This window comes from Zalophus californianus, chromosome 10 (assembly GCF_009762305.2).
Source record: "Zalophus californianus isolate mZalCal1 chromosome 10, mZalCal1.pri.v2, whole genome shotgun sequence".
Taxonomy (NCBI): domain Eukaryota; kingdom Metazoa; phylum Chordata; class Mammalia; order Carnivora; family Otariidae; genus Zalophus; species Zalophus californianus.
Genome location: NC_045604.1, coordinates 95,454,759 through 95,474,809, shown reverse-complemented (window position 1 = coordinate 95,474,809; position 20,051 = coordinate 95,454,759). Strand labels below are relative to the sequence as shown.

The 20,051-nt window shown below is 59.0% G+C and overlaps 2 protein-coding genes across 13 annotated transcripts in view; one reads left to right on the top strand and one right to left on the bottom strand.

Moving 5' to 3' along the window:
- Window positions 1-5,845, top strand: part of GSG1L (GSG1 like) — a 205,212-nt gene extending 199,367 nt beyond the window's left edge. For 6 of the 10 annotated variants that reach the window (XM_027609807.2, XM_027609812.2, XM_027609810.2 and 3 more), the window contains one exon: window positions 3,107-5,845. In XM_027609807.2, coding sequence (XP_027465608.2) covers window positions 3,107-3,380 — 274 coding nt within the window. In that variant the 3' untranslated portion in view covers window positions 3,381-5,845. The remainder of the gene's footprint in view (window positions 1-3,106) is intronic. The other 4 variants (XM_027609816.2, XM_027609809.2, XM_027609815.2 and 1 more) reach the window with 1 other exon arrangement.
- A 4,514-nt stretch (window positions 5,846-10,359) lies between these two features.
- Window positions 10,360-20,051, bottom strand: part of KATNIP (katanin interacting protein) — a 188,084-nt gene continuing 178,392 nt past the window's right edge. For all 3 annotated transcript variants that reach the window (XM_027609862.2, XM_027609860.2, XM_027609861.2), the window contains 8 exons: window positions 19,764-19,921; window positions 18,183-18,247; window positions 16,841-16,951; window positions 15,047-15,186; window positions 13,201-13,302; window positions 12,587-12,747; window positions 12,408-12,496; window positions 10,360-11,850 (listed from right to left, as the gene is read on the bottom strand). In XM_027609862.2, the coding sequence (XP_027465663.2) occupies window positions 11,792-11,850; window positions 12,408-12,496; window positions 12,587-12,747; window positions 13,201-13,302; window positions 15,047-15,186; window positions 16,841-16,951; window positions 18,183-18,247; window positions 19,764-19,921 (885 nt within the window). In that variant the 3' untranslated portion in view covers window positions 10,360-11,791. The remainder of the gene's footprint in view (window positions 11,851-12,407; window positions 12,497-12,586; window positions 12,748-13,200; window positions 13,303-15,046; window positions 15,187-16,840; window positions 16,952-18,182; window positions 18,248-19,763; window positions 19,922-20,051) is intronic.

Below are 20,051 nucleotides of genomic sequence, written 5' to 3'. Positions count from 1 at the left end.
CAGAGAGGACAAGGTACTTGTCAACAGTCACACAGCTTAAAAAAAAAAAAAAAGAGACACAGCTTGTAAGCAGTGGAGCCTGGATTTGAACCCCTGACTGCAAGACTGCAATTATAGTTTTCCCCCAAGCCCATATCCACAAGAGGAGAGACTGACCAAGGAGGCTCTCATAATGTACAGAATCTCAGAATAGGAAGGGCAGGCAAAGCTCATTCTCCAGGCTTAGGAATTACTCCATCCTCCTTCTGAATGATTTCTTCAATTGTTATAAAGGGTCAGCTCAGGACTTGCTGTGTGCCTGGCCAGGTGCGGGGGGCCAAGGCTCCGGGATGAAAGTAGACCCAGTCCCTGCCTGCACTGGGTCCCCAACACAAAGTCACAAGCCCAGGGAGAGAGAGATCAGCAGCGTGTCGTGGGGTCACGGGGGGAGTGAAGCCTGTGCCTGTGAAGTTGTGGGATGCTTCCCAGAGGGGGAGCATTTGAAAGACAAGTGGGGGATTCAGTAACCAGGAAACAGCAAGGAAGGGCATCGGGTTGAGGGACCAGAATGTGTAAAGCCATGGCACAGAGTTATGGACCAAGGATGCAGGTTGGGAAGTAGAGGTCAGAACTGGCCAGCCAAGAGATGCTACTTGGCTCACAGATGGCTGTAAATGTTTTAAAAGTCTCAGTTGTCAGTATTGAAAATCTGGGAGATTTTATTTCGAAATTCTGATTTTCAGTTTCTCTGAACTTTTTGGAAGATCTGAGCCCACGTTCTCCATGGCAGCAATTGGTCAGAGCTGAAGAATGGCTGCTTTGCCCATTTATGTCATTTGGTTAGGCCTCGTAGACATTTTGAGGTGGTATTCTCCAATCTACAGCATCAGGTGCTTCCCCCTCCCCTGCCACCACCCCCAGCTAGTGACTAGCCCAAAAGTAAAGATACTGGAAGATGGGAAGTGCATGGGGGTTGTGGTGGCCTGGGGGGCACTCCTCAGGCGGAGCTCCCTACTCTCCACTGTAAATGGCTCTGGGCCCCAAGCCCCTCCCGGGAGGCTGAAGACAAAAGGAGGGTCCCAGTTCCTCAGTGACAAATCCACTTCTGGATCCAGGGAACAAGCAGCCTGATTTTAACTCAAGGAAGGATGGGGATCATGGCCTTTCCTTTTCCATCAAAATGCATGATCCCTTTCTGTTCCAGCAGACTCTCCGGGGTTCGGCCTGTTGACAATGGTGAGAGCAGGCTACAATCACTATTAAATATTCATTTAGAAAAACAATCAAACCTTTCTGCACATCAAATATTTGCTTCTAGATTTTTTTTTTTAAAATCCGAACACCTATATCTTGGCAGCATTCACTTCCAAAGAATGCAAGTTTCAGTTGCTGAGGCCAAAACAGACATTTTTCCTGAGGCCAAATGGTTCCAGAATGTTTGCCAAATATTTCCCACCCTCTTAAAAATACAATACAATTAGCATGGCACTAACATTAAAGAATATTAAAACCAGAAAAAACATCAAAGCACAAAACCCCACAACCACCCCTTAAATTGGCCCAACCGTCCTCCCCTTTGCCCGTGGCCTTCCAGCCCTTGCCATGAGGGAGACTGTCCCAACAGTCAGAGCTGCTTTGGGGGTGGAGGAAGGGTAATGAACTGTCTGTCTGTAGAGGTATGCAAGCAAGAGCTTAGCTTCAGCAGGAATTCCCAGCTCAGTGGGGCTTGCTACAAAGAGCCTGTCTGACCCTAAAGGATGACAAGAATGTCTGAGCCTCCATTAGAGCTCAGAGTAGAAAAACTGATGAATGCCTTTAATGAGGAAATTCAGTCCAGCTGTTTATCCTTGCTGAGTGTCCATTCCCTCATCTGTAAAATGGGTGCTAGCTACCTCCCAGGCTTGTGAGGCTAGAATCAAGTAGGCTATAGACCGTGAATGCTCAGTGTCTATTGGTTTTCTCTCTGGCCCCCCAGCCCACCCACCATGCCAGTCTCTCCCTCGGTTTTCCTCTCTGCTTCCACCTCCAATGAGCCATCGCGGAGCATCTGCTGAGGGTCCAGCCCTCATTCTCCTTGGCTCATGGTCTGATGGGGGCCACGCTAGGGAGTGCCACTGGGAGGGGTGGCTCCAAGATGAGGGAAACAGCCAACGGCCTCAAAGAGACCCTGGGGGGCTCCCTGTAGGAGGAGAGACGTGAGCTGGGCCTTGAGGGTGATTCACAGTAGGTACGAGGACATGTTAGCAGGTCGCCGCGTGGGGATGGACATGGTTCCCGCATGTCAGAGATGTTGAGGCATTTGAGTGAAGGCAGGGAGTGGGCTTCCGAGAACCCAGGGAGAGAGGAGTGAGCTTGTTGGATGGGGACCAGCTCCCTCCCTTCCGCTCGCCCAGGCCTCTGGGAGCAGTGGGGCACTGCCAGCGCGCTGCTCGGAGTCACTTTGGGCCCGCCCGTGCACTCATGCTTAGTCCCTGGGGTCACGTGGGGACCGGGGCCCGGAGTTGTGTATGCTTGTTCTTCTCTAACCCTCCCCCAGCTCCTTGAACACGTGGAGACGCAGTGTGGCTCAGGGAAGCCTGGTGGGGTGGTGGGTGGCGGTTACGGGCTGGCTGGGCAGGGTGGCTCGGGAGATGGGTGGGCAGGGAGAGGGGCAGGAGGCTGGAGGGTCGTGGATGGGTGCGCGGTGGTGACTTAGTGGATGTGGCAGCAGGTTGGGAAGTGGGCAAGTGGGCGGGTGAGGTAGAGGGTGGGTGAGTGGGAGGCTAGGAGGATGTTTCCAGCTGCAGGCAGATGTGGCTGTGGGAAGTCGGGCTGCTGGGGGTGTTAATGGGGCAGGAGGAGGATGGATGGTGTGTTGACAGGTGGGAGGTGCATGAGTGGGTTTGGGACTGTGGGTGGGAAGACCGTGTCTGAGTGGGGTGGTGGGCACCTTGGCCAGTGGGAGGTGGATGGCAGTGGGTGTTGGCGGGTGTATGTCGAGGTGGGTGGGTGATGGGGGCATGGACGGCGAGCTGGTGAGTGAGGCGGGAGGTAGAGAGCTGGATGTAGGTTAACAGAGATGGGTGGGCGATGGATGCGTGGCTGGAGGAGGGCGGCCGTGCGTACTGACCACCCCGTCTTTTGGCAGGACACCATCCACACATGGGAGAGTCCTGGCCCCGGGGCTCCGCACAGGAGGTGCCAGAGCTGAACCGCCAGTGCTGGGTGCTGGGGCACTGGGTGTGACTGAGACCCAGCGCGGCCCCCGGACCTCAGGCCGCCCGCCAGAAGACTGCTCTGGTGCCCCTGGAAAGCTGGCCTGTGTGCTGGGAACTCAGCCAGCCTGCGCGGGAGACACAGGCCTGCCCTCCCCACTGCCTCCTGGGGCTCAGGGCCCTGGACATGGAGCCGGGGTGGCCTGACGGAATGCACAGGGCTGCGCATGGCGACTCTGGGACAGCAACCCCTGACTCTTGCCACCATCACATGCAGCACCCTGTCCGGTGCAGCTGGGATACCACGGAAAGCCGGCCAGGAAGTTCAGGGCGTGTCCAGCGGCGCGGGGCCCTGCACGAAGCAGGGAGCGGGTGGGGCTTCCCGGCGTTGGCACCACAGGGTGGGGGGGGGGCACACAGCAGGCACACAGCAGGGGCACAATAAATGCTTGTTGAACCTGTTTTCTTGCTATGTGTGGAGGCCAGTTGCTCTCTGGGCTGTGGCTGCCCCCCCCAGGGCCCCACCCTATCGGGTCCTCAAGGAGCCTGAAGGTGGGACAGCCTGAGTGTGCTGGGGTCAGGGCCAGACACTGAGGTGCCGGAAGGAGGGAGCCCAGAGTGGAAGCTGGGTCTGGGGTGTCAGGGTCAGGGCGGAGCCAGGCTGGCAGGCTGCCTTGGATTCCAGAGGGTGGGCAAGGTAAGGATGGGACAGGCAGGTGGGGAATTTGGGAGACAGGCCCTCAAGCCCAGGCCTTAAGCCGTCCTGACCCCATGGGGACCCTTGACCCTGTGTCTACAGCTACCTTTACATCAAGTTCTGGGGCTTAGGTGCCTGGGGAAACATCCCTATTATAAAGATGAGGGAACTTAGGGTCACAGAGATGAAGTAACTTGCCCAAGATCACAGAGCTAGTAAATGGCAGAGATGGGGTCAGACCCAGGACTTTAAGAAGCCTCATCCCGTTCCAGAAGGATTTCTAGAGCTTTCCCCCAAGTAGAGAATGTTCTTCATCCTTCCGTAAGTCCATCTATCATCCATCCATTATTCATCCTCCGTCATCCGTCCATCATCTATCCATCCATCCATCCTCCACCCACCCATCCATCATCCACCCATCCATCATCTATCATCCATCCATCCTCCACTTACCAGATGTCATCCTTCCTTGTGTCAGATGTCCGTCCATCTTCCTTCTGCGTATGACCCATCCTCATTATTTAACTATCTGTGTATCCATCTATCTGGTGATACAGTTCATTGTGCCCCTACTATGTGCCAAGCACTGCAGTAGGCACTTGAGATAGGATATTAAGCCATCCAGATGGATGTCTGTCCTCACAGATGGGCATGACAGAGAGCTAGACAGATGGTTGTTGTACAGTGTGTGGCGTGTTTGGTGCCCGGCTCTGGGGCCAGGCAACCTGGGTTTAGATTCCAGCACCTCCCCGAGACCTTAGGCAAGTGACCTAACCTCTCTGTGCCTCCTCTCCATGGGCCATGGCAACAATCAGTACACCTACCTCTTACAGCTGTCCTGAGGGCTGAGCTCCGACATGTGAGGCATTTAGAACAGAGCCTGGCACAGAGTGAGTGCTTTGTTGGTGTTTGCTCTTATCTTGATGGGGGAAAGTCAGGGGCTGTGGGATCCCAAAGGCAGCACCTGCTGGGGGAGGGAGGAGGAGGCGGTGGTCAGGAGGGCTCCTTTGGGAAAAAGATATTTAAGCCAAGACATGGGGGTTGTCTAGATGTCAGGCAAGAGGAGAGAGAGGAAGAAAGTCGGAACATTACAGGAACCTTACCACAGTCTAGACAGCAGGTGTGGAGAGAGGGGAGGGTCACAGGGGGTGAGAAATGCGGCTGCAGAGGAGGTCGGGGGAGCCAGGCCAGAGGGACTCAAAGCCTCCCTAGGAAGCTTGGACCTACCCACAGTCCACAGCCCCGCTGTGCATTTCTAGGAGGATCTCTGCCCCTGTATCCCTCCCATGCTCAGAGAGAGAGAAGACGGTGATCTGGTTCACAAAGTGGCCCCAGGGATGGGACAACGAGGGCAGAGTCAGGAGCCAGTCACGAGGGAAAATCAACAGACTCATGTGGGGGGAAAGTCGGCAAAGTCTCAGATTCCGGGCTTGGGTCAGGGGCGGGTCCAGATGGCTTGAGTCTCAGGTGCCAGGGGACACCCACGTGGAGGTGTGTGCTCCTTCATTCACGCATGCATTGATTCATCAAGAGATTCATTAATCCATTTTCCATTCAGTCAGTAAATATTGTGCACCTACTGTGTGCGGCGGGAGATGGGCCTGGGAGGGGGATTGGGGTCCACTGACAAAGATCTCGAATGTCAGGACCAGGAGTTTGGGCTTTGGCTCCTGGGCAGGACGTGGGGCTGAGCTCCCAGGGCCCCGGGCATCTTGGGGCTCTTTCTCCTCAGCTGGAGTCCTTCTGTAGTTGGCGGCTGGACCTCCAAAGCCCACGACATGATTTTAATCGACACATGGGCACAATTTTAATCTATTTTAATAGTTGTGTTTATGTAAATGTGTATTAGGAAAAAATGTGTAATGGGCACATTAGTGTCATGATTTCACCGACGCTGTTGCTTAGGACGAAACCAAAATAGGCATTTAAGTAAAAAGACAAAGAGCTGGCTTGAAGAAAAATATTCAATAAATAATCGTGCAAGTGGTATGCGATTACGGTATGTGGACGGCTCAGGCAAAGGCCTTTCTTAGCCCCTGCATAAGTCCATCCATCAGTACCCTCATCCCTCTGGGCACCTGTCGGGCAGAGGGTGAGCCCCCGCTCTCCATGTCATGGAGCCGACAGCAAGAAGGCTGTTCGTGAGGTGAAAGGAAGCATCGCCAGGCAGGCCTGAGCATGGTCCCAGTGGCTCCCTACTGAGTGTTACTGGGAGGGGGGTCTTGATGCGGGGGGCAAATGCATCTGGGAGGAGGGAAGACCACCCGGGCTGAAGGCAGGAGGTCCCTGGGTGTGCACGTAGAGGTCTGCCCCGAGCACCCGCACCCAGCATCCCTGTGTCCACGTTCTCCGGACTCCTGTACACACACCAACCCCAACAAGCCTGAGTTAGCGCTTGGTGCTAAGTGTGTGTGCGCCCACTGGCCCTGAGCCCACGCTCCCAGGGCGTGAGCTGGTCCTGGACGCGGACTGGCCTGCACGCACTCGGTGGGCCCGCAGTGGGGGCTCTGCCTTGTTGGCTCACACCACGTCCTCTCCCTGGGTGCAGGGGGCTGTGGGGACCCTAGCTAAGGGCTAATGGGCAGGCCCAGGCCTCAGGAAGTGGTGGGGCTGACCTCCCTCCTTGGCTGGCGGATGTGATGGGCGGTCATCCCTGCCACCCTCACCGAAGCCAAACTCTTCTGGCCACACACTTGTCTCCCTCAGGTAATGGAAACGTCAACTTGATTCATGGGCATCTGTTTGCTGCAGCCAGGCCTGACTTGTCCTGCTGGGGAGGCTCATCACCCAGGAGGAAGTGAGGACAGAGGAAAACATCAGTGGCCATGGAGTTAGTTCAAATCCTGAGACCAAATCACAGACCTGCAGTGGGCCCCATTCGCCCCTGAACCACTCACGGAGACTCTCCTGTGTGCCAGGCACAACGGGGCACCCGAGCCACCACGGTGAGGTGGGAGGACATGATCTTCACCCTCACCGGAGTTTGTATTCCAGTGAGGAGACTGAGACTACTCAAATCATTCAAACAACAAAAATATCACTTCCAAGTGTGAGAAGTGCTATGTAAGCGAACAAGGGAAGGCCTGATTGACACTGGAACGGTGAGGGTGGGCCTCTCAGGAAGGGCCATGCAGGAGGGGCTGAAAGAAGCAGCAAGGGAGTCTGGGCAGAAGCCACGGCGTGTGCAAAGGCCCTGGGGTTGAGAGGAATGTTGTGTGTGGCACTGTGACAGGACACAGTGCTTGGAGCTCAAGGTGAGGGTATCAAGTCTGCTGCTGAGCAGTTGGTCTTCAGGGGTTGGAGCTGGTGGGGCCTGGGGGTGATGGCCAGGAGTGCAGCCTTTGCCTGGAAGGTTCCACAGGGAACCACGGGCAGGAGGATTTTTAGAGGAGGACATGGCAAGTTCCTCCCGGTTGCGTGGGGGGAAGGCCTGGGAGATGGGGTGCAAGGCAGAGGCAGGGTGACCAGAGAGGGGGCTGCAGCAGGTCCTGGTGGGACTTAGAGGCTTAGGCTGCGGGGGCACCAGGAATGAGCTAGGTCGCCCCAGTGCGGCTTGGGGACGGGTGAGGGGACAAGGCACACCGGGGCTTGGCTAGCTGTTCTCTGAGGCTCCTGTCTGGGCTTTGATGCTGTGCAGACGGGGACACTTTGGGCCACTCGGGGCCACAGCAGGAATCAGGAGAAGTGTCATCTGAGCGGATGAATTAGAAAAGTGCCTGACCTCAAACCATAGGAGCCGCGGCCTGGGGCACACGGCTTGGGGGGGTGCTGGAGTTTAGCGCCACTCACCCTTTCTCCAGGGCTGTGGCCAGTGAACAGATCGCACCACCGCACGGGTGGACGGGACTGAGGACAAACTCAGCCCAGCCGGGGACCATCAGTCATGAGGGAAAACCAGTCTCCTCTGCGTGGGGATTTACTGAGTGGACACACAGGAGATCCTGGTGCAGGACCTCTGCTCTGTCCCCAGCACAGCCCAGTCCGCGACACCCCGGTAATTGCTTTGGGGGCCACATTTCGTCCTGGACTGACACCGGCCGAGCCTCTGCCTTACGGGGAAGCTGGTGGCCGGGCCGCCGCCAGGACAGGCCGGGATGCAGGGGTTGGGGGGCGCCCTGAGACAAGTGGTCAGGGGACTTCCATGTGGGAGAAGTTCTACCACATGAAGCCAGGCTGGCGAGCCCCTGCCCCAAGCACCCCTCCGTGCCCCCCCCCGGTCTGATCCCCCCAGGAACGGCCAGGGTGAGTGTGGGCGGCCTGGGGGGTGCAGGCTGGGCTGCGGAGCGAGGCGAGCGGCCTGCAGGGGCTGAGACCCCACCTCTGCTCTGAGGTCGGTTCCCCTCGTGGCCCAACCGGAGGAGGCTGGGGGGTCATCCCAAGGGTCAGGAGGGGCCGGTGGAAGGCGGGGCCGGGGTGCTCCGGGGAGGAGCCCGTGGTCGGGAGCTGGGCAGCCTTGGAGCCCCAACTTAGCCCCAAGGACACCGCACACCTGGGGCCCTATCTGTCGCCAGGGGCTCGGCCCCTCCCCCCCCCAGGCCCCACGGCCCTGGCAGCTGTGCACACTTGTGCACACTTGTGCACGCACCTGTGCACACAGCTGTGCACGCTCCAACGCCGGCAGGCCATGCAGGTGATGCAGGTGAGGGACGCAGGCGGGGCCCCAGACAGAGGGGCCTTGGGGGCCCCGGCGGCCATGAGTAAAGGGGACCAGAGCTGCCTGTTCTTGCAGGGAAGCAGGGGGCTGTCCGGACCCGCGCAGCCAGCCAGATTGGAGTGGGCTCTGCTGTTCCACTCGCCGGCTGGGTGGGACCGGGAGCCTCCGGTGGGGACTTGAGGCGGGGTGGGGGGGGGGTGAGGACGTGGCAGCAAACAGGCCCGGGCGGGGGCAGCCGCCCCGTCAAGAGTGCAGAGACCGCCGTGGCAGGCTCCGGGCGAGCCCCGGAGGCCTCTGCGGTCGTGGTGCCCGTGCAGGACTGTCTGGGGACCAACGAACAAATACGCAGAGGCAGGTCCTTCCCACTGGCTGGACAGAGGAGGTGGGTCCCCCGGGGGCCAGAGGCCAGAGGCCGGCTCTTCCTTAGGCCCCTCGTCAGCTGTGGCCCGGAGTGGAACCCCACGCCAGGTGCCAGCCAGCCCCCGACCCCACAGCCCAGTGCCGATGCGAGGGATGGGAAGCAGGACGCCCAGGGCAAGGTGTCTGTCCTCCCACCGCGGCTGAGGGTGGGGACTGCCACCTCCAACATGCAAAGGTCACCAGACAGACCCCTGCCTTTGTGCCCTAGGCGGTCTGAGGGCCCAGGATCCATCCCCGCCCTCCTCTGACTTCCCAGGGAAGAACCAGCTCTGGGCGTTCGGGGAAGCCACAGGCTGGGGACTGCAGCCTTCAGGGGGACCAGGAAGGGAGGGGGCGCTGGGGTTCATGCTGAGGCGGGGTGGGATCTGGGGTGAAGCGGGGGGGGGCCTACGCGGGACTGGTCACCAGTTTGGCTCACTTGGTGTTTGCTTGGTTAAGTTAGAGCCAACATTGACAAGTGCGATTTCACACTAAAAAATAGATAAAACACCTGGATTTCTGGCTTCTCTTAAAATCCCTGAAGGTCTGGCATCTCTGCACCACTGTCGCTGAGTTATAGCGGTCCCCCAGAAGGGGCGTGGGCTGCGCTGCTGACCAGGTCCCCCGATGCAGTGCCCGGCCTCCTGCCCCATAGAAGGAACACTGAACGGCCTTGCCCGCCCTCCAGCGTCTCCAAGGCTGGCCCAGAGATGCTACTGCAGAGGGAGGTCGGGGAGGCTCTGCAATACCAGGGGGCCAGAGCGACTCTCCGCTCGGCCTGGGACAGAGGAAGGAGGTGGGGTTTCCAAGGGGCCGTCCTGCGTAGCCCCAGGGTAATTGCTGGCACCTGAGCTGTACCCCAGGACCAGCCCCCCGCCAAGTGAACCCTCTTCCCACTCAAGGGCCGCTTCATCCAGACACCAATGCTCACCTCTGAAGGAAGCTGGGGAGTGGGGAACCACAGGAGACAGACCAGGAATCGGGCATCTGGGGCTTGGCTTCTAGAATCCACGTTAAGCCTAAGGGAAACCCCAGGATTTCACCCCGCCTCAGCTCTCCCGTGGTTATCCTGGGATTTGTGCACTAATGGCTTCCGAAGCTGTGTGTCTTGGGCAAGTTATTCAACCTCTCTGTGCCTCAATTCTCTCATCTGTGAAGGGAGGATTGTAATAGTGCTGACCCCATAGGGTTGTAACGTGGATTCAATGAGGTGGTTCCAGACACAAAATAACCACTATATATGTATGGGCTTCTATCCTCTGCCCACGATCATGCCCCCATTTGCAGGTGGGGAAAGGGAAGCTCAGAGAGGGGACTCGCCCTGCGTCATTCCACCAGGCTCCAGCAAACTCTGACTCCATTCTGGGAGGCAGCTCCCTCTGCCTGACCCCACATCCAGCACGTCAGACCATATTCTTAATAACATCTTTTATTGATTTTGCAAGAGAAAAAAAAATAGACATTTATTTTACAGTTAATGCCCGTACAGCTCTTCCCCTCCTAAATTACATGGCGCATACAATTCTTAGCAGCAGCAGTGGAGGTTCTGGGAGCGAGTGTGTGCGGTGGTCTGACCTGTGCCCCAGCCTTGCGTGGGGAGAGCTGGGCTGCCTTTAATGTGGTGGTGGCACCGGCTTTGGTCCCTAAGAGCTGGCTTGATCAGCCCCCGGCTCCCCCGGGCCTCAGCTCTCCTGGGAGCCCAGAGGCCTCGGAGGCGCTCGCCACATCTGGGAGGTGAGCACGGGAGCCGGGGGCCCTGGAAGCTACAGAAATGATGGATCTTCTCCGGGAGAAACAATTCCTTATCTTCACATCGGCCGCACGCTCCAAATGAAAAGTGCATTTGCATAGCTGCTCGGCCGAAGCTGCAAAGCTCATAAAGTATTTGCTGGGGCTCTCGGTTGCATAGGAACCTACTTGGAGTACAGTGCTGCGGCGGGGCCGGGCTGGGTGCCAGGAAAACAACGGATTAATATTTGGAACGAGAAATTACCCACCACTGGGAAACCAATTAGGTCCCTGATCCGAGCTTGTTACGTTGATGGAAATAGATACGTTCTGAGCTTCACTCGGCTGGGGGTGCAAGGCACATTTCCAACTCGAGGGGAAGCTGCTGGAAGGGGGGGTGCTGGGCAACGAGCCCCTCGCTGCCTCCCTCCAAGGGCACCTGTGAGTGGAGGAGGGAGGAGCAAGCAGGAGGAGCCCGGACTCAGACCAAAGGGAGGGCCGCCCACCTCCAGGCAAAGTTCAAGTGGAAGGGGGGGTGGGGTTGTGGCCTGGTCCTCAGCCTGCCCCGCGTCCAGAGGGCATCTGGACGGGCCCTGCTGGCCGTCTGGGGTGTGAAGCTGTCTACCGCTGTCCTAGGGGTGCCTGGCAATGTGGCGGGTGGGCACGGCTCCCTTCCTTTCCTCCGTGAGACACCCACATCCCCGAGGGTGTGTGGGGCGGGAGCAGCCCTGGCTAGACATCTGGGGACCAGGGAACAACGCCACCCTCTCAGCTGGCTCCGCCAGCCCCCAGATGAGGCAGCGGTGTGGCGGGGATGGGGGTTGTTGGCACCTCCTCTCGGGCCTCCCCTGGTGCCCCCCCCCCTCATGTGGTGGTTGGTGGCTGAGCCCTGGGCAGCCACGCTCTGCAGGGAGGGGAGGGGGGGCCCCCCCGGCCACCTCACCGTCCTGGCAGGTTTGCGCGCACAGACGTGGGTCCCGGGAGGGCGCCCCAGAGCCAGGGCCAGAGGGAGGCCAGGCCACATGAGTCCCCTCTCGCTCCCCTCTTTCAGCGCCCGGAGTCCGGGCTGCCAAGGCTGAGGACCGGGGGCGGGCAACACGGGCACCATTGGCTGGAGGACCAGGGCCCCCTCCTCCGCGGTCAGCACCGCCACCGTCGTGCGGTCTCCTTCTCGCTTATGCACGTTTTGGGGCGTAAGGCTGTCAAGGGAGAGGCCAGAGAGGAGGGCGTTACCCAGCATCAGTCCCTGAGGGCCGCCCCACACCCGGGGTTGGTGGGAGGGATGTGCAAACTGTCCGGGTCCCCGGCCCAGGCCACCGCCCGCAGCTCCCCTGCAGTCCCCAAACTTGGCACCCGGGCACGCTGACCTGCCCCCCCTGCAGCAGGCTCTGCCACGCTGTTCCCTCTGCCCGGCCAACTCCCTGTATGTCTCAGGGTGCAGCTCAAACACCACCTCCTCTGGGAAGCCCTCGCCCCGGGCATCCTCCACTGGTTTCCCACGGCACAGGGCAACCCCTTCCGTCTGCACCCAAGCCCGGCCCCCAGGAAGCCACACGGAGCTGCAGGTGACTGCGGGAAGGGGGCTGCACACTACTCCCGGGGTTCTGCCCCGCCTCAGCCCCCCGCAGGCTCCCGGGGAGAGAAGGGGCTCCAAGGGGCAGGCAGGGCTGGGCGTGGGTGTGGGACCCCCCTGCCAGCTCATCTATGCAGCCTGGAATCCTGCTGGTGACACTCTGGGCAGAGCAGCCAAACTGACCTGGGTCAACCGTGCTCTGCTTCCTTTTCGAGTTGGTGATGATTTGGTTTTCATTCATCATCTGGACGTCCTGATCTTCCACCTGATTGCTGGGGGGGGGGGGGACAGAAGACAGTGGGTTGGACCCCTGCCATCTGTCCCCCATAGGGCCAGCGGGGGAGGTGGGGGGCCGGGAGTACCTGATGGTGGTGTGTCGCTCCTGGCGGCAGATGTCCGTGTCCTCGGTGAAGAGGATGGTGTGGTAGGGCACCGTGGGCTCGCATGTGGGCAGGATGCCCCCCACCAGGTGGCCCACCATGGCCAGGATCCCGTTGTACACAAGCAAGTCGTCCACCAGGAGCTGGCGGACACAGAGGGGCTGCACCGTGGGGCCGAGGGTCCCCCCTCCTTCCCCCCTGTGGCCTCGGGCAACACGAGTTACTGCTCGGAGCCCCACGGGCTAGTCCGGCCTGTGTTAGGTCTCAGGCCCTCGTGACCACTGGGGAAGGCACCTCCTCTCCCCGCCTCAGAGTCTCCTCCCCGAGGGAAGAACTCCCTAGACCAACATGATTGGAAAAGAAAAGATGAAAGAAGAGCCACTTTTTGGTTTTCAGGGGGAGGATTCAAATCACTGGGGGCAGGTTTTGGATTCACGGTGGTTAGCGAATTTCCCTGCCTCTGAGGACCAGGCATTTGTGTCTAAGGTGGCAAGAGAGAGAAGTAAATCAAACGGCGACAAACGATAATTGTCAGCAGCCTAATTACCAACGAGCATAATTATCTCAAAAAACCCAGCTGATAAGTAAGTACTCACGCCAAACTCTTTCACCCCTCGATGGGGCGTTTTTGCGTAATTCCACAGTTTGATCATTGACACGGTGGTGGGCAGATCGAAAATCACATAAACCCGGTTCACCTGTCAGAGACGGGAACTCATGAAAACAGGCATGTTTGGAAGCAGGCGCCGGGTGGGGCAGGGGGTGTGGGCGCGGGCGGGGGCGAGCCCGGTGGGCGCTGGAGGCGGCGCCTGGGCAGCTGGGGGGCCACGGCGCGTGGGGTCCCCGCTGCCTTCCATCTCCCGGCAGCCCATCTTGAGTCCGGTCACGTGCGGCTGCGTTTGCAACAAACCGCTGACTGGCTCTGGGAGGGCCCGTTTTCTGGGGCCTGGCGTGGCCCTCATTTAAATACCCGCAGAGAACCGGGTGCGCCCTTCCCTCTCCCCAGGGTCCGGCCAGACACCCAGCACAGGGGCTTCCCCAGGCCGAAGCGGCAGGCCCCAGCTGCAGAGTCAAGGAGCACTGTCCCCCCACCCTGGGCGGGCAGCACGGCTTTGACCCCGATCTGTCCTTTCTCCGGTCCTAAATGAGAAGCATAGCAGACAGGCCCCGAAGGCAAGGCGCTGCTGGGTAATTTCCAGCCTGTGTCTCTGAATGGCCGCAGGGGGAGCGGGGAGGGTGTTGTCCAGATCATTGGTAGAATGAGCCAGTAAGGTCAGACCTGGCGGCTTCCCACCCCCCCTGCCGCCCCAACAAAGACTATCCCATATTAGGGGCCCCTTGCAAGACAGAACAGAGCAATGAGCATTCAGTGTGGGCCATAGGCTCCGGGTCTCAGCCCCTGGCCCTCCCCCGAAGGCCTCGGAGGATGTCGGGGGGTTGCAGGGGTGGGGTGCTGCAGGGGGAGGGCCAGCCTTCCGGCTGCATGGTGGAAATGGTAAAGGTCCTCAAGCTCAGCTGCCCACGGGGCTCAGGCAGATACAAATGTTTGAGTCCAGCTGGGAGAGTAACAGCTACAGAAACTGCCTCACACCAAAAGTCACTGAAAGATGAACACCTGCTAGCCAAGCTCAAGATGGCAGCGGACAGGTGGTGCCCCGGTCTCGGGGCTGAGAGACCTCGGTGTTTCTCCTTTGCGGGGGTGGGGCTGGCGCTCAGGGGAGCTGATGGACACTCGGGGCTCGAGGCGGGGAGGACACTGAGGAAAACCTCCCACAGAGCTGATGCTGCTCCTGTGTTTTGAGAGGAAAATACACCTCCCTGTCCTCCTGCCCAGTCACGCAGAGGGAGCGGGGACACTTCGGCGGTCACACGCATGCCCTAGGGCTGCTGCACTCCTCTACCTAGGCGTCTGGCTGGCGCGGGGCTAGAACCACCTGTCTCCACCCGGCCTGTCTCCTCTCTATCTCGACCAACATCGGCCAGGCCCGGGGGAACGAAGGCCCACCCCTAGGTCCCCAAGTGACAAGGAGGACCAGTGGGAGGGTCTGAGATCTGCGAAACTGAGTCAGTTGAGAGCTGACAGGTGGATTTGGGGACAGAGAGAAGGCCGGGTTGGGGTCCAGTGCCCGGTGACCTCGACGGGGGAGGAGGCACAGGGGATGTGGCCAGGGGGCTGGGCTGCCCGCGGGGACCGACGGACGCCTGCAGCAAAGGGGCTCCAGAGTCCCACGTGGGACCTTCTCTCTCCAGGGCCCCTTGCAATAACCACCCCAAGTGCAAAGGGAAAGAACTACCCCCCTGAAAAGTGCCCGTCGGAGGTGTCAGCGAAGACCTGCGCCTTCCTGACGGCCCGCGGGCATTTTGATTCGTTGATGATCAACTTGGCCTGGAAGAAAGACGTGTCACTGAGACCAAGGACACAAAGTCCCCCCGCGAACCCACCAGGCCGGGCAGGATGGGGGCCAGCCACATGTGCCTGCCGTCGCTGGTGTCATTCACTTGGTCGATGAGCTTGTCGGGGGTCCGGACGTCCCCGCACACGCCCTCCAGGGAGTTCACGCTGTCGGGGAAGGCGGCGATATCTGCGGAGCCTCTAAGCTGCCATAACCCAAAGCAGTGTGCTCGGCGCCATGCGCCACTCTCCTGGCCACCAGCCTCCTCGTGCTGACGGTGTGACGCCAGGGCTGGTGGGCAGAACGGCCGTCTGCTGCTTGGGGCAGCCGGGAAAGTGGCAGCCAAATTAGCCATTCTGGGGAAAATGAGCACCGAGCCCGGCGGGGGTGTAGGGGTGGGGGAGCGGAGTGGCCAGTGTCAGGAATAGGGGAGGCGGCCAGGCTGGCAGTCTGGGGAGTGGAGGGCAAACTTTGAAGGTTTTCTGTTGCGAAGGGGCTGAGGGATGGCTGGATACCGCCTTGGCATGGGGGCACCAGCCCGAGACTGGACGCACTGGGGGAGCCTGACCCAGCGATGGCTACTCGAGGGCTGGACATTATCGCGGATCTGGACCAACCAGTTCCGGCTCTGGCTCTGCCTTCCCACCTGTGAGGTCTGGGGCAAGTCACAGAACATCTCGGGGCCTGCTTCCTCATCTGTAAAATGGGTGTAAAAACCTCCACATCCCAGAATCGATGTGAGCAGGCTCGGTAAAATCGAATGAGCCTTATACCTCCAAGGAATCACTAATAACCATCAAAACCACCAGGAATCATTTATGCCAGGCCAGGAGGATGGTGTCACTAGGGGAAGGCAGAAAAGGATCCAACTGGAACCCAGGACCCCAGGGGGGTGCAAGGCAGGCTTTGGGGTTGGACCTGCTCTGGTGGAACTGTGTGGTGGGGCAGGGATCATGGGGCAAGGGCCCAGAGGGGTCAGGCAGGTGACATCAAGGACAGATGCCTGACAGCTCAGCGGTCAGAGCATGGTCTCTAGAGCCAAACGCCCAGCTCTACACTCACATGCTGTGTGACCTTGGGCAAGTTACTTAACCTGTCTCAGTTCCTCACGTGTAAAATAGGGATAACAGCACTCACTTCACAAGACGGTTATGAGGGCAAATGAGGTACCACCGGACAAGCACTCACAGAGCGAGCTCTCAGTAAATATTAGCAATTTGTTTTGGGGGCCTGGTAGAAGACAGTAAGCACATGTTTGGGGCAAAGAGCAGTGGATACTCAGGTCCAGCCACCATCACTGTGCATGACTATTGCTAATTTCTCAAGAGTAGCTGAAGACTGGGGTTTTCATGTGAAACCCCTTGATGTTTTAAAAAATATTAGCGACTAAGCTAAAATATTTAAAAACTCAGTGGGCTAGCAGTTTGCGAATTCTGATGGGGGCTTTCCATGAACAAAGGGGTCCACGGTCAATAAATTCAGGACACACTGGGTTGATTACAGTGCCACGGGCGGCTCCCTGCAGGCCTTGCCAGAGCCTTTAGAACTCCAAAGTACTTGTGGTTCTCCGGGGGGGGGGTGGCAGCTGGTACCCTCTCCCAAATGCCCGGGCCACAGCCTCTCTGTCTCGTGGGACTCCTGCTATGGATACCTTGGCAGGGGTGGCTGGGAGCTGCCCCCTGCTCTGCCCACCCCCCAAGGGTCAGCATCTGACCCGAAGCAGAGCCCACTGGCATTTTTAGTCCCGGGGTCGGGCTCCTACAGGGACACTTCTTCTCCTTCCCCCAACCCTCCCGTGCTCCCTTCCGTCGGGGTGGAGTCCCCTTCTGCCTCGAAAGGATACTGTTTTCCGACAGAGGGATTTTTTCTCCCCGCTCATCATACAGCTCCAGGCCCGTGAGACCAATATAATAGGGATCACCCCAGCTGGTCAGGAGCTGCAACTGGAAAATGACTAGGGGATGTTATTAAGGAAAAACAGGCTTAATTTTTTGAGAACAAAGCAAAACAAGGACAAAGATAAAATAGGGATATACTCTGGGGGGCTTCTACAGATGAATGAGAGGAAAAAAAATCATTTTTGTTCTCTCACTGAGACTGAAGCCCATCAAAATATACGTGGCATCAAACTGTTTTGAAGTTCAACTGCGTATGTGTGTATTTTAAGAGTTAAAAACTGTCCTCTGAGCCCGGGAGATAGGAGGACGGGAGGGGAGGGTGCGTTTCCCAGGGGCCGGCAGGACAAGAGCCATATGCGTCACAAACTCATTGCACGGTGGCCTGAGTGACATGACCAGGACTCCAACTGTCTCCTGCCTCAGTTTCCCTCGTTGTAAAATGACAAGAACGAAGTGCCCGTTCCCTCCTCCGTCCATTTCAAGTGTGCAGGGTCGGCGTGGGGGTCGGGGAGAGAGCTAAGGAGGGGAATCCATGAGCTCTGGAGCAGCGGGAGGGATGGGCCGGGGCCGCGTGAACCACCATTGCTGACCGCGCCCCACAGTCCTCAGCCCCGTCCCCCACCAGCTCCCAGCATGCCAGGGGCGGGCAGGGCGGGAAAGGTGGCTTAGCCACGGGCAGTCGGTCCGGGAGAACAGGCTACTGGGCCAGCCAGGCTGCTCATGTTCACTCACCTGCCCCGCCCCTTCCCAGCTCTGTGGCCTAGGGCAAGTTCCTTCGCCTCTCTGGGCCCCCGTGTTCTCAGCTGAGAAATGGGGATGCTCGCAGCACCACCGCACCGGGCGTGTGGCGAGGCCTGAGTTAATAATGCCACGCACTATGACAGTGCCAGGCCCAGGGAAGGATCCAGCAAATTGGGGCTATCCTTCCTTCTATGTTCACCTCCTCCCTGCCTGGTCCCAAGGACAGCCCCCAGTTCAGTCCCCAGGGGGAGTTCCAGCTTCTCTGGCCCCTCCCAGCTGGAGTCCCGCGCTGCCTCCCAAAACTTCAGCCGGCCAGGAGGGGGGGTCTGGACCCCTGTCACTGCCCCCCGCCCCGGCGGCACCCAGCGAGCCCGACACCCTGGGGAAGCCTCCCATCGTCCCCTAGGTTTCCCGGTGTGGTGCCCCAGCTCCTCGGCCGTGGCCTGCCCAGAATCCCAACACTGCTACAAGGGCCAAGCCCTCTCCTGGGGTACCGGGCGTGGCCCCCGAGGGCCCGGGATGCACAGACAGGTGGGAGGAGGATACAGCCGCAGGGCATCAGGGGCGCCTCATAGTCCATGGTCGCCCGCTCCAGGCTTTGCGAGTCGAGCCTAAAAAGACACAAAACAGCACCAGGAAGCAGAAGATCGTGATGCCCCTGATGGCTGGTCAGTTATTCCCCTGGTGGTGGCGGGGTGGGGGGGTTCCCTAGCAGCAGGGACCGACCAGTGAAGTGTGTGCCCACTGCGGAGTCCCATTCCACCGCGGGGGACTCGGGCACCTCGGGCTTGTCTATATGGACTCTTCTTGCTCCAAAACAACCCCGGGAGGTGGGTACTTTTATAGCCCTGGCTTGCGGGTGAGGACACAAGTACAGAGAAGTGAAGTCACTTGCTGAAGGCCACATAGCTGGCAGGGGGCAGAACTGGGATGTGACTTGAGGTTGCCCGATTCTGGAGTCCACTCTTAACCACCCAGCCCTCCTGCCCTTCCATGAATAAGGCAAGTCCACACTGTGCTGACAGCTGAGCGAGACCCATGCTGGGGCAGCGGACAGGAGGGAGCGCAGGGCTGGGGCAGGCTACCCGAGGGGGTGGTCTGGGAGCTGGCGCCTGAGCTAAGAAGGAGGCGGCCACACAAAGACCAGAGCTGAAACTTCCCCGCAGAGGAGCAGACAGAGCAAAGGCCCTGTAGTGTGGGGCAGGATGGGAGGCGGGCAGGGAGAGGCAGCTGGAAGGTGGGGCGTACCCTGCAGGCTTTGACTTTGTGATCCCGAGCAAGTGGCTTCAATAGTGGGGGGCCTCAATGCCCACATCTGTAAAATGGGCATAATAACCCCTTCTTCAGAGGGTGGGTGGAAGGGCTCCCTGAAGGATGAATACAAAGCCTCCGAACAGATCCGGCACTTGGGAGGAAGGGTTCTCTCCCCCTGCACACTCCTCCCTTGGGGCCTCTCTCCCTGGTCCCGGGCCAGTACCCTCCAGGCCTTGCCTGGTTTTCTTCAATTTCAAGGGCAATGTTATAATTAAGTTGCTGTTCTCAATGACTGGCCCAAGAAGTGATCCCAGCCACAGTGGAGGGAAACTCATCTTGTTTTGTGAGCTTGGCCTCTGGCGTTTGGACACAGGTTCGGGGGGGGGGGGGTGCGGTTAGATGAGTAAACTGAACGTGGTATTTACAAATTGTTATAAACTTAACGCAGCTGAGATGGGGCCAAGAAACACCAGCGCACCCATGAAATATTAGGCTCTCATTTCCTCTCTGAATCTTCCTAAACCAGGAACTCGGGACCAAGAGAGAGAGAAGGCCCTTCCCTAAACTGGCCGGCGGGCATTTCTGGAACGGACGCAGGCTGGAGCCTCTTTTCCCAGCAGGAAGTGCAATGAAGCATTAAAAAAGCTCAAGCACTCCAGACTGTGGGGAACCCAAACATCCCCAGACAAGGTGGGCACATCCTACGGTCTTCCGCAGAGGCTTGGCAGAGCTTTAGAAAACCGCCAAGTTGAAAAGCGATGTGTTTGATCATAATTTCAAAACCTTTAGGTAGCGACTTCAGAGCGATGCATGAAGCCAGCAGCCCGGGGACGGGGACGGGGAGGGGATGCTCCCGCCGCTGCTCGCTCTCACCTCCGGGCCGGCTGGGGTAGCTGGCGAGCCTGGAGGTAGTCCACAAAGAGAATTTCTTGAGCGAAATCAAAGTGGCAGTTGCCCGGCCCCTTCCGGATGAGGAAGCCCTCTGGAGGGGAGACACGCAGGCCGTCCAGGGAGATGTGGACGATTTTGGCCTAGCAAACAAAAGGAGAAACGCGCCTGAAGAAAGGAGGCCAGCCAGCATGCAGGTCAGCAGCGTGTGCTGACAGGGGCTGATGCCCGAGCGGGCCGAGCGTGACGGGCAGCCCTCATGGAGCCCCCAGG